This window comes from Rhinichthys klamathensis, unplaced genomic scaffold (genome assembly GCF_029890125.1).
Source record: "Rhinichthys klamathensis goyatoka isolate OS25496 unplaced genomic scaffold, OSU_Roscu_1.1 h1tg000198l_1, whole genome shotgun sequence".
Taxonomy (NCBI): Eukaryota; Metazoa; Chordata; class Actinopteri; order Cypriniformes; family Leuciscidae; genus Rhinichthys; species Rhinichthys klamathensis.
In genome coordinates, this window is record NW_026606724.1 from 537,748 (window position 1) to 553,441 (window position 15,694).

Here is a 15,694-nt window from a genome sequence, read left to right on the forward strand (position 1 = left end):
CAGATACAATGGAAACATGAGGGCCATTTAGAGACGAATGACTAAACAAGAAACACCTGTGAACAATCCAGACGATTGTTATCTCTATGTATATTTTAGGCTACAATAAAACAAAATATGTTATAAAACGCCACTGCCTCTTTTAATTATTATTATTTTTTAAACATATTAATAGCCACACAAATGTGGTTCAGGCAACGCATACATTGATTGTCTTCACTGCGTGTATATTAATATCAAAACGAAATATAAAACACAACTCTGCCTCTTTCTGTTTTAATTTAAAAAATATAAAACTTTATAATATTGATCATTAAAACTGATGTTTTACAAAAAGAGACAGGGTTGTCATTTTATTTTATTATACATGTACACAGTGAAGAGAATACGTGTATAATAAAATAAATATATAAAATATATTTTTAAATGTATATATACAGGGCTGCCACTCACGCATTCGACACTTTTCACACACTCTCACGCCACACGTCCACTTTCTCACACAGAGAAAAACTATATAGTCCGAGTGACTACAGTGGCTCAACCTTAAGTTTATCAAGCGACGAGAATACTTTCTGTGCGCAAAAAAACCCCCTAAAATAACGACTTTATTCAACTATTCATCATCTTCTCTGTGGGCCTCGAGTGAGTTCACGTAGTGTAACAGCGCAGCGCTTCTGGGTTGTACACGCAGGCTCGCTATTGGCCAGCAACACACACATGACCAGCGTCGGTCAATAGTGAGCCTACGTTCTGACGTACAACCCAGAAGCGCTGCGCTGTTACACTTGATCATTGAATCAATCATTCAAGAGATCCGTTCAAAAACACTGATTCATCCAGTAAGGAAACAAGTATTTATGAGAGTCATTGAATCAATAGTTCAATATAGTTTTTTAAAATAATTATTTAAACATTTTTAAATCGACTGCAGAAATAAAAAAATTGAATATATTACATTTTATTTTGATTAGTTGTTCAGAATCATGGGAGAATCATGATCTCTATTTTAAACCAAACATTTGGTCTCCAGTCTGAAGTGGTCTAATATGCTCTGTCAGAGATTTCATTTGTTTTCCTTTCTTCATCTGACTTTAGACCTTCAAGCCTCAAGCATATAAAACTGTTTCATACTTTCAGGCAGGCTTTGCCAATCCAACATCAAAGTGTTGTCATCAGACTTTATCTATCTAATTATAAAACACACTCTATGTTTGTGTATTGTGTCGTTAGCTTAGCAACATGCTAACGGCAAACTGTTGAAATCAGTCACAAGTCGAGTCTCCTGTCATACACACGTTGTTTTTGTGTCTAGTTGCGTCCAATGTAGATTCTTCCAGATCAATTTGGTTAAGTTTAGGAGGCTGCTTTAGATAGCAGTTGCTCTGTGTGTGTGTGTGTGTTAATTCACTCTCTGTCTCTGTCGGATGTGTTGAAATTACACAGCATGTTCCTGCGATTCACAGAGACTCTCATTTTTTCAGTAGTGTGTGTGTGTGTGTGTGTGTGTGTGTGTGTGTGTGTGTGTGTGTGTGTGTGTGTGTGTTCATAACTGTGCTGTCCATTGCATGTCAAAAAATGTAATGTCGTGTAACCATCAAGAAACATATTTTCCTTACACATTTCATTAAATGTGAGTGTACACATTCTTATCATTAATTTCAAAACAGTCTTAAATATATTGCTAAAATTATCATGAATTTTAAATTCATAAATATAATTTATGTTTTGGCGAGTTGCACCACGACATTTGACAACCTAAGCTAACCTAGCTTTGTCAAATTATCAGATTTTTCTGAGGGTTGTCATGATATTATATATATATATATATGGCTAGGTTAGCTCAGGTTGTCAAATGTCGTGATGCAACTCGCCAAAACATAAATTATATTTATGAATTTAAAATTCATGATAATTTTAGCAATATATTTAAGACTGTTTTGAAATTAATGATAAGAATGTGTACACTCACATTTAATGAAATGTGTAAGGAAAATATGTTTCTTGATGTTTACACGACATTACATTACAGTGTGTGTGTTATATATATATATATTGCATGTTGGTTGCATCACATGGCAGACAAGAAATTACCAAATATTTATACTATTTTAACAAAACTGCTTATATTTTATAACTAATAAAAGAATAAAAGTACGGAAACGTCTTGCATTCACTTGAGGAAAAAAAATCTACTCTGTTTTTCTGAATTAACGAGTTAATTATCTCAGAATTACGAGATAATTTTTCATGGAAAAAAGTCTTTGCTCTGTTTTTCTGAATTAATGACTTAATTATCTCAAAATTATGAGTAACTCATTAATTCATAAAAACAGAGTGAAAAAGATGTTTTTCAAGAAAAATGTATCTCATAATTCTGAGATAATGAACTCGTTAATTCAGAAAGTAGATTTTTTTTCTTCAAGTGAATGCAATACGCTTCCGTATAAGAAGACTAGTCAAACTTTTTAATAAGATATTTCTTATTACATAATTTTTTCCCCTTTGTGATATCCTGACAGTTATGCCCTGACATTTTTGTCTGGATTTCACAATGCATTTTTAATAAATTCATAGATCTGGACCAACAAATTTGCACAATTTGATCGAGCCTGTTGCTTAAGGGTTGTTCAAAACCCAAAATATGCAATTAAACGAGCATCCAGAACAACCTCACGGCAACATCCCTGGCATCTTCCCACAACTCCCTCGTGAGTTTTGCACAGGCAAACACCACTCATCCTTCCACATCCAGTTCATTACAGCGCTCTCTCGATCAGCCCTGACTGTGCAGTCATGAATCATGTATGCAAATAGTTCTGTCTGCACCAAAGCGGATCGCCTAACAGATCGCCAAACACTTGCTACCTTGCATCACTTTTTCCACTGTTTAAGAGATGTGTGTGTTGCCATGGAGACTCTATAAATGTTCTCTATAGCCTTGTTGATCCAGGTTTTATTTGAAAACGTGGACAGGTTTGAATAGAGAGATGTAGCCTTTGGTTTGGCTCTTCTGCAGTGCTTGGCTCTTTGAGCGTTTTGTTTGCCTCTTACACCTCGCACTCGTGTCCAAGTCAGATCCAAGCGTGTTTGCAGACTGAATGCTGGCAGGCCTGTTTGGCTGATACAGTCCTCTCCTGCTGCAATGCATGCTGTGAGAAACCAAAGCACAGATTACATGGGCATCTTTGGTGAGCATTTTTTGGGTCCTTGTATCTGTCATTACTTATCTTGTAGTTCTTGTTATAACTCGTCTTGTGATATTTTCCTAGAAATAATAATACGCTAGGTTGCTTCCCCACTGGCTGACTTGAAACAATGGGATTTTGGTATGGTCACAGTGTTTATGATTTATGTTATTGTTATGTTATGTATATCTCTCAGACAACTATTAAAAATGGAAGAGGACTGACACGCTAAACACGTCAATTTTTTTATTATTTTAAAATGTTCATCAGAGCTCGCTTAAAATGTTAATAGTTTTTCGCACAAAAACATACATATAAAAAATAAAGTCAACCCTCATTCTGACCTTCTGTCTGAAATGAATGATCTGTTTTTTTTTAAGTGGGCGGCTCCTTTAAGGCTTGTCAGTAAACGTCAGTATCTATATTGCTTAAATTATCATGAATTTTAAATAAATAAATATCATTTAGCGAGTTGCACCACGACATTTGACAACCTGAGCTAACCTAGCCTTGTCAAATTATCAGATTTTTCAAGATATTTGTCGGCCTTGACACACATTCAGGAGAGTTGTCATGATATTTAAATATATATATACTGTATATATTTGATATGTTGGTTGCATCACGATTCACATGGCAGACAATAAATACCAAATATTTATACTATTTTAACAAAACTGCTTATATTTTATTTCTAAGAACTAATAATAAAAGACTAGCCAAACTTATTAATAAGATTTTTTCTAATTAAAGAAAAATGTTATGATTGGCTAACGTCATTGCATGGGAAACTGTATCAATGCCCACTCGCTGTTGCATGTGACTAAAGCCCCGTACACACCGGGACGAATGTCGGCGTGCGTTATTCGTCAGCGTTTTTCAACGCGTTTTTTGTGTTCACTCCCAAGCGATTTTCGCTGATGATGAGCCGAGTGAACATGCAAATTCATTCCCTGACATTAGATGGCGCTTAAAGGGTTAGTTCACCCAAAAATGAAAATTCTGTCAGTATTTACTCTCCCTCATGTTGTTCCAACCCCGTAAGACCTTCGTTCATCTTCGGAACACGAATTAAGATATTTTTGATGAAATCTGACAGCTGGATCACTCCTCCATACTAGTCCATAGGCTTCTTCAGGGATTGAACTTGTCGGCCTCGAAAAGTTATTAAAGACATCGTTAAAATAGTCCGAGTGACTACAGTGGCTCAACCTTAAGTTTATCAAGCGACGAGAATACTTTTTGTGCGCAAAAACAAACAAAAATAACGACTTTATTTCAACTATTCATGTCCTTCTCTTTGGGCCTCTAGTAGGTTAACGTAGTGTGATTGCGTAGAGCTACGTCACACGTAGGCTCACTATTGGCCGACGCTGGTCATGTGGGTGATGCGTGTGACGTACAACAACAGAAGCTTACACTATTACACTAGTGAACTGACTCGAGGCCCAAGGAGATGGACATGAATAGTTGAAATAAAGTCGTTATTTTTGTTTGTTTTTGCGCACAAAAAGTATTCTCGTCGCTTGATAAACTTAAGATTGAGCCACTGTAGTCATTTGGACTATTTTAAAGATGTCTTTAATAACTTTTCGAGGCCGGGAAGTTCAATCCCTGAAGAAGCCTATGGAGGAGTGATCCAGCTCTCAGATTTCATCAAAAATATCTTAATTCGTGTTCCGAAGATGAACGAAGGTCTTACGGGGTTGAACAACATGAGGGTGAGTAATTACTGACAGAATTTTCATTTTTGGGTGAACTAACCCTTTAATGTAAAACAGAAATAGTCCTAAGTTGTAGTCGCTGTAGCATTTGTCATATAGTTCTTTATGTTCCGACACCGACACCAGCAGCTCTACATTCATCTTGCCTCGCATCTTCCTCGTCTTATTTCTTCCCGGCAGTGTAGACCATAGATATCCATAATAAAGGCCATATTTGGCCAGCAGCGCGGACGAGACATCTAGCCTTTATTATGGATATCTATGGTGTGTAGACCAAGGGGGTAATCCATCGACCGGAAGTTGAACCCGGCCGGGTGCCGCCATGTTGTAGCAGAACTTCACTTGCGTTAGCATTTCCATTGACTCCCATTCATTTTGGCGTCACTTTGACAGCGAATAACTTTACATCTGAGGTGTTTAAAGACTCCATTTGTCCATTATTTATTTCTAAAGAAACACGACAATGTATAAAGGGCTCCATTACCTTCTATGTTACATTATGGCCCCGTAGAAACAGATTTAGTAAAAATAGGCTAACGATTGCGTCATAACCACTCGACTCTCTGTCGCGCTGTACAGAAATGACCGTACAGACAGGAGGAGAAGCTCGCAGGCGATCGGGGGGACGTCCCGTCAAGGGAGAAGCCCATAGATAATGAGTCCATAAAAGCAACGGAATACTTACTCCTGCTCACTCACGCCAAAGAACTCTTTGCTCAAGTTCCCCGTCTCTGCAAGATTAACGTCGGCAATTTTCACGCACAGCTACTAGAAGAGTAACGTCTGTCAGACAGGTTGCTCACGTCATCAAGCTTAGTTTGAGTCGGGTTGAGTCTGCGCGTCAGGAACGGAAGTGCTCAAAAATCGCTAAAAATGGGCTTCAACTGTCTCAACAATGAGATGGCTCTGTCCACTTCTTATACTGTCTATGGTGTAGACGCTGGCGCATCTTCTTCGCCGTTACGTGTGTGTGCTCAGCAAGACCGTTTTGTGTTTGAGCGCCCCCAAGTTGTGTTTTACTGTAACTTCAGAAGCTCCAGACACGTGAGTAAAAGCGGAAATCTCATTGGTCGGATAGTTTTTGACGAGGCGCGTCAAACCAAAAAAACGAACCCGAGGCGTTTTAAAAAAAATTACGCTTTTACGCGTGGCGTTTTTCGCGTCGGTGTGCACACTCACATTGGCGCCCTTTGTTTAGTCACGAGGCGTTAAACGTCGGCGAATATCGCGCGCGAAATTCGTCCCGGTGTGAACAGGCCTTTAGGGTACGTTTACATGACAACGATATGTTTAAAACTGAGAAGTTTTTCCTTTGAGTTTTCCTCATACAGACGACACCATTGTCAAAACGATCCCCATTCACACGGATCCGCGGAAACGACTAAAAAACGCTGTATTCTGCTGCCGGACCATTAGATGGCGATGAAGCACTATAGACTGAACATGTAATACGCATGTGGATGACATCATCGTCTTCAGAGATACACGTTGTTTTTTTGTTTTTTTTTACGGATACTAGGGCTGTAACGATACGCGATTTAAAATCGAAATCGCGATACTCAGGTCCACGATCCTGTATCGCGATGTGAGAAGGCAGAATCGCTATCACACCCCTTCCAACTCCCAGAGATATCCTTCCTGTCCAGAACTACCACATCTTTAAATTACTATTAGTATTATTTGAAGTTAACATTATAAAATACGTAGACCTACACCACAAAACTAGTTGAGGATAAATTATTTAAAATTTGGCAATTTCAGCATTATGGACGTGAAATTTGCAGCCAAAACTTGAAATATAAATTCTCAGAAAGTGCATTAAATTAATCCTCAATTGACCGGCAACACGTCCAACATGCAGATGCATATCCTACGGCACCATCCCGAAATCAATTTAGTTGGAGTACAGAACACAACACAAAAGCAGCAGCCTACACTGCCTAGTAGTTTAATAATTTGCATAGTTATTATTGTTCTTTGGTGTTTAGATTATACAGGTTTTTCCTAATGTTATTTAATAAAAATACCAGTATTTTTTTTCTTCTCTCAAAATCTCTTTTTTTCACCACAAGCCCCGCCCCCGTAATAGAATCGCGATACGAATCGAATCGTGGGTCAAAAATTACATATTTAAAAGTTTTTTCCTTGAAAGAAAATTCTTCATGCCTTAAAATATCTTGAATGTAACTCGACACTCTTGCCTCATTTAGTATGGGCGTGGTTCTATGAATATGCAAATGAGCCCCGCCTCCACTCACTCACTCAGCTCAGAGATCCACCGGTTGACGATCACACGTTGATCTGATTGGTTACAAGGTCGTTTGTGACGTCAGAAACACCAGCGATTTCAAACCGTGTTTTTGAGACTGTCTTTGGTTCACTGCAGTTTTAAGAAGAAAATATTGAGCAATGCTGTCGACTTACAGGTGAAACTCGAAAAATTTGAATATCGTGCAAAAGTTCATGTATTTCAGTAATTCAACTTAAAAGGTGAAACTAATATATTATATAGACTCATTACATGCAAAGTGAGATATGTCAAGCCTTTATTTGTTATAAGTTTGATGATTATGGCTTACAGATATGAAAACCTTTTCACAATATTCTAATTTTGAATTTGGGGTTTTCATAAGCTGTAAGCCATAATCATCAAACTTATAACAAATAAAGGCTTGACATATCTCACTTTGCATGTAATGAGTCTATATAATATATTAGTTTCACCTTTTAAGTGATATTCGATATTCTAATTTTTCGAGTTTCACCTGTATGAATTTGCACATGGTTTGTCTTAAAGCATATTAAAAACACCACACATAGACATATAAACCACAGGGCGACTCAAGTTTTTGCTTTATTTTGCCAATGAAAATAGTTTCAAACAAATCCATAGCAGACATGTGTATTCCCGAGCAACACACTCGTTACTCGTAGTTTCGTTTCTGTTTCGTCATCAGCTGCTTTGAACAAATTGGTTGAATGAATGATTCCGTGACTCACTTATTAAGTGATTTGCCGCCACCTACTGGCAGTTTTAGTTTCATATTTCAAAGTATAATTTTATTTTTTCATCATATTTCTACATTCAAAGTGTTACTTTTGAAACATTAATTAATTGTACCAATTTAACTTCTGTGCCTCCTCTGCAGTGCAAAGATACATTTTGTTGTTAGTGCTTTCATTTGATTAGTAACAGCTCTGTATAGTGTCTTATTATTCTAATTGTATTTATTAATTAAACACAAGACATTTTACAGGCAGTAAATGATTTTGATGAATTCTAGGTCTTGGTCTTGACTTGGTCTCGGTCTAGGTGGTCTTGACTACATCGCTAGTTTATGACGAGGAGGATCTTTTAAGCTACAAAAAAAAAAAACATGCAGGATGTTTAATTGGTACAAAGACCCCTTACATGATTTCTTATGGTTATGTTATGACCCCTAACAGTGTTTACACACCAAAAGAAGTCAATCTACTGGCTATTGTTCTCCCTACACATCAAACCGAAGAAAAAAATGACACTCATGGCCTTTAAGCATTTCAAAAATTGCTCACATTATCTTGTTCAGAGCTCATTTGGTAACTCGCTCTGCTCAAATGAGTTGAAGATTTGAATACCCAGATTAGAGCGCTCTGAAACGAGACGGCTACACCCCTACCCTCTTCCGCCGCCTCGTGTGAGTGTGAAACGTCCTTCCTGCGAGTGCGTCCCAGTCGCTAATGAGTGGAGTGCTGAGGAAACGTCAACATTTGGGCCTCCTCAATTATTCCTATTGGTTTTGCACTCAGTAAGCGAAGCCTCTTGTGAGTGAGACCGCTAATGGCTAGTGACAGAGAGGAGCGAGATCTCACAACCCAACTGTTGGCTTTTCATATCACATCCTTTCAGTTCTCGGCAGCCCAGCTGAGCCTTTTGGCCTGAACCTTCGTTATTATGCATAGCTTCCTCTTTTCCATCATCTGCCTCGTCCTTTCTGCCTCACCCCCAAGAGTTTCTTTTTTCAGCCTGAGTCTGTATGCGTGTGTGTGTGTGTGTGTGTAGAGACTTCGAGCAGTTCATGAGGCTTTCTTCGAGCCTCGTTCTTCACTCCAAATGTAAGGGCAGACGCTCATTTTATGCCAGAAAATTGAACGTTTTCTGCCAGAACAGCTGAGGCTGTGTGACATCTTCTTGGAGAGATTAAGGAAGTTCATAATACTTGAATAGAGCAGGCCATTAGCATTCCCATTCCTCTAAATAGTGCTAGCTCAGTTCGCACAGGATCCCCCCGAAAGTATGCAACCTTGCCTACTGAATGATGCAGTTTCGGGATCCACCAGTAGAGATGAACTTTCCCATGATTAACCCTGAGCCTTTAATTATAGTATTGCAAACAGCAACCAACATAGAGGGCCTGAACACTTAAAGTAATGACAATGAGTCATTGAATCATTCACTCAACCAATTTATTAAAAAACATTGATTCATTCAGTCAAACGTGCGAAGGTTTGATCTTGCTTTGGCTTCGTATGGAAGTATTTTCGTTGGCAGACCAGAAATAAATGTATTTACATACAAGTTTGGGGTCAGGAAAGAAATTAAATTAAAACACGGACGGTATTCAACAAGGATGCATTAGTGACAATAAATACCTTTTATAAAGTTTCAAAATGATTTATTTTGAACAGAACCCCAAACCTTTGAACAGTAGTGTATATTTTAGATAAATCGATTATATTAACATATAATGTGAATCCTGTCTCGCAGCCTCTCCTGGACGCTTTGGCCGATCTCCCTGAATGGTATGGAGTCAAGGGCATGCAGGCCAACTGGATTGGCGACTGTTCCGGCTGCTTTTTCAACCACATACTGAAGGTACTGAATGCTTCATCTATGGCTTGTGCAGCCAGACTGATTTGTATTTATCAGCTCCATGGCTCTTTTCAGAGGTGTATTAATGCTAACTGCTCACACGGCGATCGCTGTGAAATGATGAATTTCCATGCTGGCATATGAGCGGGTACGTTACATCAGGCTTGATTCAGAGTTTGGCTGTGTAATGCACGTACAGCTTTGTTTCTTCAAATCTGTTGTTGTTTCTGTTGTGGGAGGATATTTGTCCTAATTTGATTTCCAGCACAGAGAGTGTCTGTTTGCCTAAATCCTTTTTATCTATTGCATGTCTCTCTCTCTCTCTCTCTCTCTCTCTCTCTCTCTCTCTCTCTCTCTCTCTCTCTCTCTCTCTCTCTCTCTCTCTCTCTCTCTCTCTCTCTCTCTCTCTCTCTCTCTCTCTCTCTCTCTCTCTCTCTCTCTCTCTCTCTCTCTCTCTCTCTCTCTCTCTCTCTCTCAGGCAGATGGTCATGACACAGGGGAGGTGTTGTCTGCATACACCTGTTCTCCAGAGGCCGTGTTCGGAGCAGCGTATGTCTCAGTCCTGTCCTCACACCGGCTGCTGCACGGCTCCAGTGCCCTCAAACCAGCTCTGCTCCGAGCCCTGAGACCTGGGAGAGGTGAGACACACACACACACACACACACACACACACACACCCCTCACACCGGCTGCTGCACGGCTCCATTGCGCTCAAACCAGCTCTGCTCACTGTTAACTTGAGAACTGTAATGTTCTGTTGCTGTTTGAGCATGAAAAAGCTCTGCAAAGTTACAAAGTTCGGTAACACTTCCTTTTACAGTCCTGTTACCCATGTACATACTATGTACTTATTATAGTAATTACAATTACTGGGTAATAACTAGGTACTAACCCTGAACCTACCCCTAACCCATGTACTTACCTTATATAAGCCAGTACTTTCTAGGTAAGTACACATAAGTACTGTTCTGTAAAATGAAGCGTTACCCAAAGTTCTTCTCTATATCAGTGTCAGTGTTTCTGAACTCCTGAAACGCCTCTACTGTAGTCTTGAGTTTCTTCCGGGAACGAACACGTCACAATATTCCTCATTTACATAATTCATACGCAGAATAAAGGGGCGGGGCCTGGTTCAGTTATAATGGTGTGTTCACACCAAACGCGAATAGAGTGTCGGGCGCGAGTCAATGTAAAGACGCGTTTAGAGGTCTAGAGGTCCTGCGGCGCGAATGAGGCGTTTAGCACGGTAGATGCGAATCCAGTTCGCGCGAATGAGGCGAATTGTGTGTCTGGTGCAATACGCACGTTACGCGTGAATGATTTTATTTGATGCATTCACGCATTTGATGCGAATTCGCGTCTGACGCCCGAGTTGAAAAATCTGAACTTTGGCGTCAGTTCACGACTTCGCGCCGCGTTAACCAATCAGGAGCCTGCTTGCTGCTGTCACATGGTGAAATGACGTGATAAATGGGGACAGGCGCGCTTTTCAGTTTATAATGTTATTTAATATGTTTGGCCTCAATAACTTATTTTGTAATATGACTAAATGCCTGGTGTGGTTCTAATGCACAACAAAGCAAATATTTTATCATATAAAAACTTGATTTCAATATATGAGACATATTAATTTTGTATTGAATGCTATTTATTCCATATCTAATCTAGATTATATGAAACATTATTATTCTAATGTAAAGACAACCAACATACTTTAGTGCATAAGAACATAGTTCGTGTCTGAGAAAAAAAAAAATCACAGGACAGGTTAATCACTTTTGGAGGCTGGCTCCATTTATCATCAAAACAAAAATAAATGACAGATTAGGTGGGTGAGGGCGATCCTCGCTCCGATGCGGGACAGCAGGTCATCACGCTGGGCGCGGGACAGGCGGAAGTACCGCTGACAGCGGCCGTCATCCAGGCGCAGCTCCTGGAGCAAATGGTGAGACTCGCCTAACTGGGAACGCCTCCGGAGGGGTGACTCTCTCGATGAATGCTCAATCAACAGCAGCCATCTTGCAAACAGACAACCGCCTAGCACTGGCCCCTCCCACAAGACGCCGATTTAGCCTCGGACGCGCGTCAATTTCGCTTCAAACGCTTGCTTTTTCAATTTCGCTTTGGACACACGAATGGATTCAAAATGTTTAAGCGTCCAAATAGACGCGGTAGACGCGAATTTGACGCTCTATTCGCGTTTGGTGTGAACGCAGCATAAGTGTGTTGAAACTGGCGGTTATGGTAAGGGGGGGGGGGGGGGGGAGAGTTCCCCAAACACAGTGGAAGTGGTTTACCAATCACAACACACTGATCCAGCCGATTTATATACAGGTCCTTCTCAAAAAATTAGCATATTGTGATAAAGTTCATTATTTTCCATAATGTAATGATACAAATTAAACTTTTATATATTTTAGATTCATTGCACACCAACTGAAATATTTCAGGTCTTTTATTGTTTTAATGCTGATGATTTTGGCATACAGCTCATGAAAACCCAAAATTCCTGTCTCAAAAAATTAGCATATCATGAAAAGGGTCTCTAAACGAGCTATTAACCTAATCATCTGAATCAACTAATTAACTCTAAACACCTGCAAAAGATTCCTGAGGCTTTTAAAAACTCCCAGCCTGTTTCATTACTCAAAACCGCAATCATGGGTAAGACTGCCGACCTGACTGCTGTCCAGAAGGCCATCATTGACACCCTCAAGCAAGAGGGTAAGACACAGAAAGAAATTTCTGAACAAATAGGCTGTTCCCAGAGTGCTGTATCAAGGCACTTCAGTGGGAAGTCTGTGGGAAGGAAAAAGTGTGGCAAAAAACGCTGCACAACGAGAAGAGGTGACCGGACCCTGAGGAAGATTGTGGAGAAGGACCGATTCCAGACCTTGGGGGACCTGCGGAAGCAGTGGACTGAGTCTGGAGTAGAAACATCCAGAGCCACCGTGCACAGGCGTGTGCAGGACATGGGCTACAGGTGCCGCATTCCCCAGGTCAAGCCACTTTTGAACCAGAAACAGCGGCAGAAGCGCCTGACCTGGGCTACAGAGAAGCAGCACTGGACTGTTGCTCAGTTCTGCATGTCATTCGGAAATCAAGGTGCCAGAGTCTGGAGGAAGACTGGGGAGAAGGAAATGCCAAAATGCCTGAAGTCCAGTGTCAAAGACCCACAGTCAGTGATGGTCTGGGGTGCCATGTCAGCTGCTGGTGTTGGTCCACTGTGTTTTATCAAGGGCAGGGTCAATGCAGCTAGCTATCAGGAGATTTTGGAGCACTTCATGCTTCCATCTGCTGAAAAGCTTTATGGAGATGAAGATTTCATTTTTCAGCACGACCTGGCGCCTGCTCACAGTGCCAAAACCACTGGTAAATGGTTTACTGACCATGGTATTACTGTGCTCAATTGGCCTGCCAACTCTCCTGACCTGAACCCCATAGAGAATCTGTGGGATATTGTGAAGAGAAAGTTGAGAGACGCAAGACCCAACACTCTGGATGAGCTTAAGGCCGCTATTGAAGCATCCTGGGCCTCCATAACACCTCAGCAGTGCCACAGGCTGATTGCCTCCATGCCACGCCGCATTGAAGCAGTCATTTCTGCAAAAGGATTCTCGACCAAGTATTGACTATTGAGTGTATAACTGAACATAATTATTTGAAGGTTGACTTTTTTTTTTTTTGTATTAAAAACACTTCTTTTATTGGTCGGATGAAATATGCAAATTTTTTGAGACAGGAATTTTGGGTTTTCATGAGCTGTATGCCAAAATCATCAGTATTAAAAACAATAAAAGACCTGAAATATTTCAGTTGGTGTGCAATGAATCTAAAATATATGAAAGTTTAATTTTTAGCATTACATTATGGAAAATAATGAACTTTATCACAATATGCTAATTTTTTTAGAAGGACCTGTGTGTGTGTATATATATATATATATATATATATATATATTTAAATATATATAAAATTTAACTACAAAAAAAAAAAAAAAATACTGATACTAAATACAATAAAAATGAAATTATAAAATTGAAGTTAATTCAAAATATGAATAAAAAAAATTAAATATCTCGATACTTAAGTAACACTGCTCAGGAACATCGTTTATGGAGACTGATGGAGTTCAGTCGGGTAAAATAGTGAGACGTATGCCATCAGCAGTGTTAAAGGTTTTATCATAAAGTTTCTTTTGTGAAGAAATCAAAATGACAGTAAAGAAAAACCGTATTCATGTTTTGGTGATCTACTGATGCTTTTATTTAGAGGTTTTTTTGTAGTGTGTAGGTGTGTGTTGACCCTTGTACAGGTTGCTAGTTGTTGATCTTGTGGTGTTGCACCAACACATGAAATAACTGTAAAACCCAAAGGCTTTGTAAGAGGACAGATTTCTGCTAATGAGATCTCAGATTCAGGTATGAGATCAGAGTTCGTTGATTGACCTTTGACCCCTGTATGTGCAGACAGCCTGACTGAAGTCACTGCCCTCAACGTGTTCACTGGCCGTGAGGTTCCTGTGGTAATCTCTGCCAAGAATGAGTTCGACGGACATCTGGACACTGTGATAGGTGAGAAGGTGTGCGTGTGTGTGTGTGTGTGTGTGTGTGTGTGTGTGTGTGTGTGTGTGTGTGTGTGTGTGTGTGTGACTGGAGGCTTGTATGCTTCATCAAATGCACTGTAAATCTTTAGTTCGTTAATGTAATATTCTAGAAGGCATCTGAATGACATGTTGTGAATGTTCAAGTGTGTTCCCTAAGGAGAATCTACAGTATACATCAGGGATGTGTGTACTGTGTGTTGCTACACACATACCATAGACACCTCAATAAACCATTTCCCAGCATGCTGTGCTCCAGCATCAAGGATTTCTCTAAGAGCTTTTCACAACATAATGTGTTTTTTAATGTGTTGAACAATCAAACATGAAATCATATTCTAGTACACCCCAAAAACAAAATCAAGACTTCTTAAAAGGGCATAAAAGGACCCCTTTAAAAATAAATGCAACTCTTTTATACTCTATATAACAGGCATCCCAGATAGCAGTGAGGAGGATGAGAGGTTGGCTCAGTCTCTGGGTTTGAGCTGGAACTCAGTTCTGAAGACAGAAGAAGATGGATCACAGACTCTAATGAACTCAGATGAGGTAAACTCAGCATCACGGTTAAACACGAGGACGGACGGTTCCAGTTAACCGGTTACAACTGATAATCTCTTCTGTTGTAGTTTACAGGGCAAACCCGGGAAGAAGCCTTTAACTCGGTTACCCAGAAAGCTCGGGAGAAGAACGTTGGTGGATACCTCACTAGTACCAAGTTACGTGATTGGCTAATCTCAAGGCAGCGCTACTGGGGCACACCCATTCCCATAGTGCACTGCAGCTCCTGCGGGCCCGTGGCAGTTCCAGCGGAGGACCTGCCGGTCGTGCTGCCTAAAGTGCCTTCCCTCACAGGGAAAGGGGTGTCGCCCTTAAAGACGGCACAGGATTGGCTGAGGTGCCAGTGTCCGAGGTAAGTGGATGACTCGATGGATTGAGTCAAAAAAAAAATCTTTCTCTAATGACGGTCTTTCAAAAGTAGCTGTAAGTAGGGGTGGGCAGATCGATCCTGAAGTATCGATACTGAGGTGGTGTCAAATATGGATCAAAATGTGTGTTTTTTTTAAACAGTAATTTTATTCATTTAGCAGAAATTCAGTGAGCAAAATAAGCTTCTAAGAGGAAAAATAAGCGAATAAATTGTGTAGGATAGAAATATTTCTCCTAGTCATCTGAATTCAAGACGAAACCAATCAATCACAGAGCGCGTTCGCTGCTGGTGCTTCGCTGAGTTCGTCACAGTGCGTTTGGGAAACGAAGCCCTGAGCAATGCTTAGATGACAGAGAAACAATCGGTAGTTATTTCACAATAAACAAACTAAAAGTG

At 40.0% G+C, this 15,694-nt stretch overlaps 1 protein-coding gene across 2 annotated transcripts in view; it reads left to right on the top strand.

Moving 5' to 3' along the window:
* Nucleotides 1–15,694, top strand: part of lars2 (leucyl-tRNA synthetase 2, mitochondrial) — a 135,428-nt gene that overhangs the window by 64,982 nt on the left and 54,752 nt on the right. For both annotated transcript variants that reach the window (XM_056263113.1, XM_056263112.1), the window contains exons 8-12: nucleotides 9,660–9,767; nucleotides 10,243–10,402; nucleotides 14,234–14,338; nucleotides 14,801–14,916; nucleotides 14,997–15,280. In XM_056263113.1, the coding sequence (XP_056119088.1) occupies nucleotides 9,660–9,767; nucleotides 10,243–10,402; nucleotides 14,234–14,338; nucleotides 14,801–14,916; nucleotides 14,997–15,280 (773 nt within the window). The remainder of the gene's footprint in view (nucleotides 1–9,659; nucleotides 9,768–10,242; nucleotides 10,403–14,233; nucleotides 14,339–14,800; nucleotides 14,917–14,996; nucleotides 15,281–15,694) is intronic.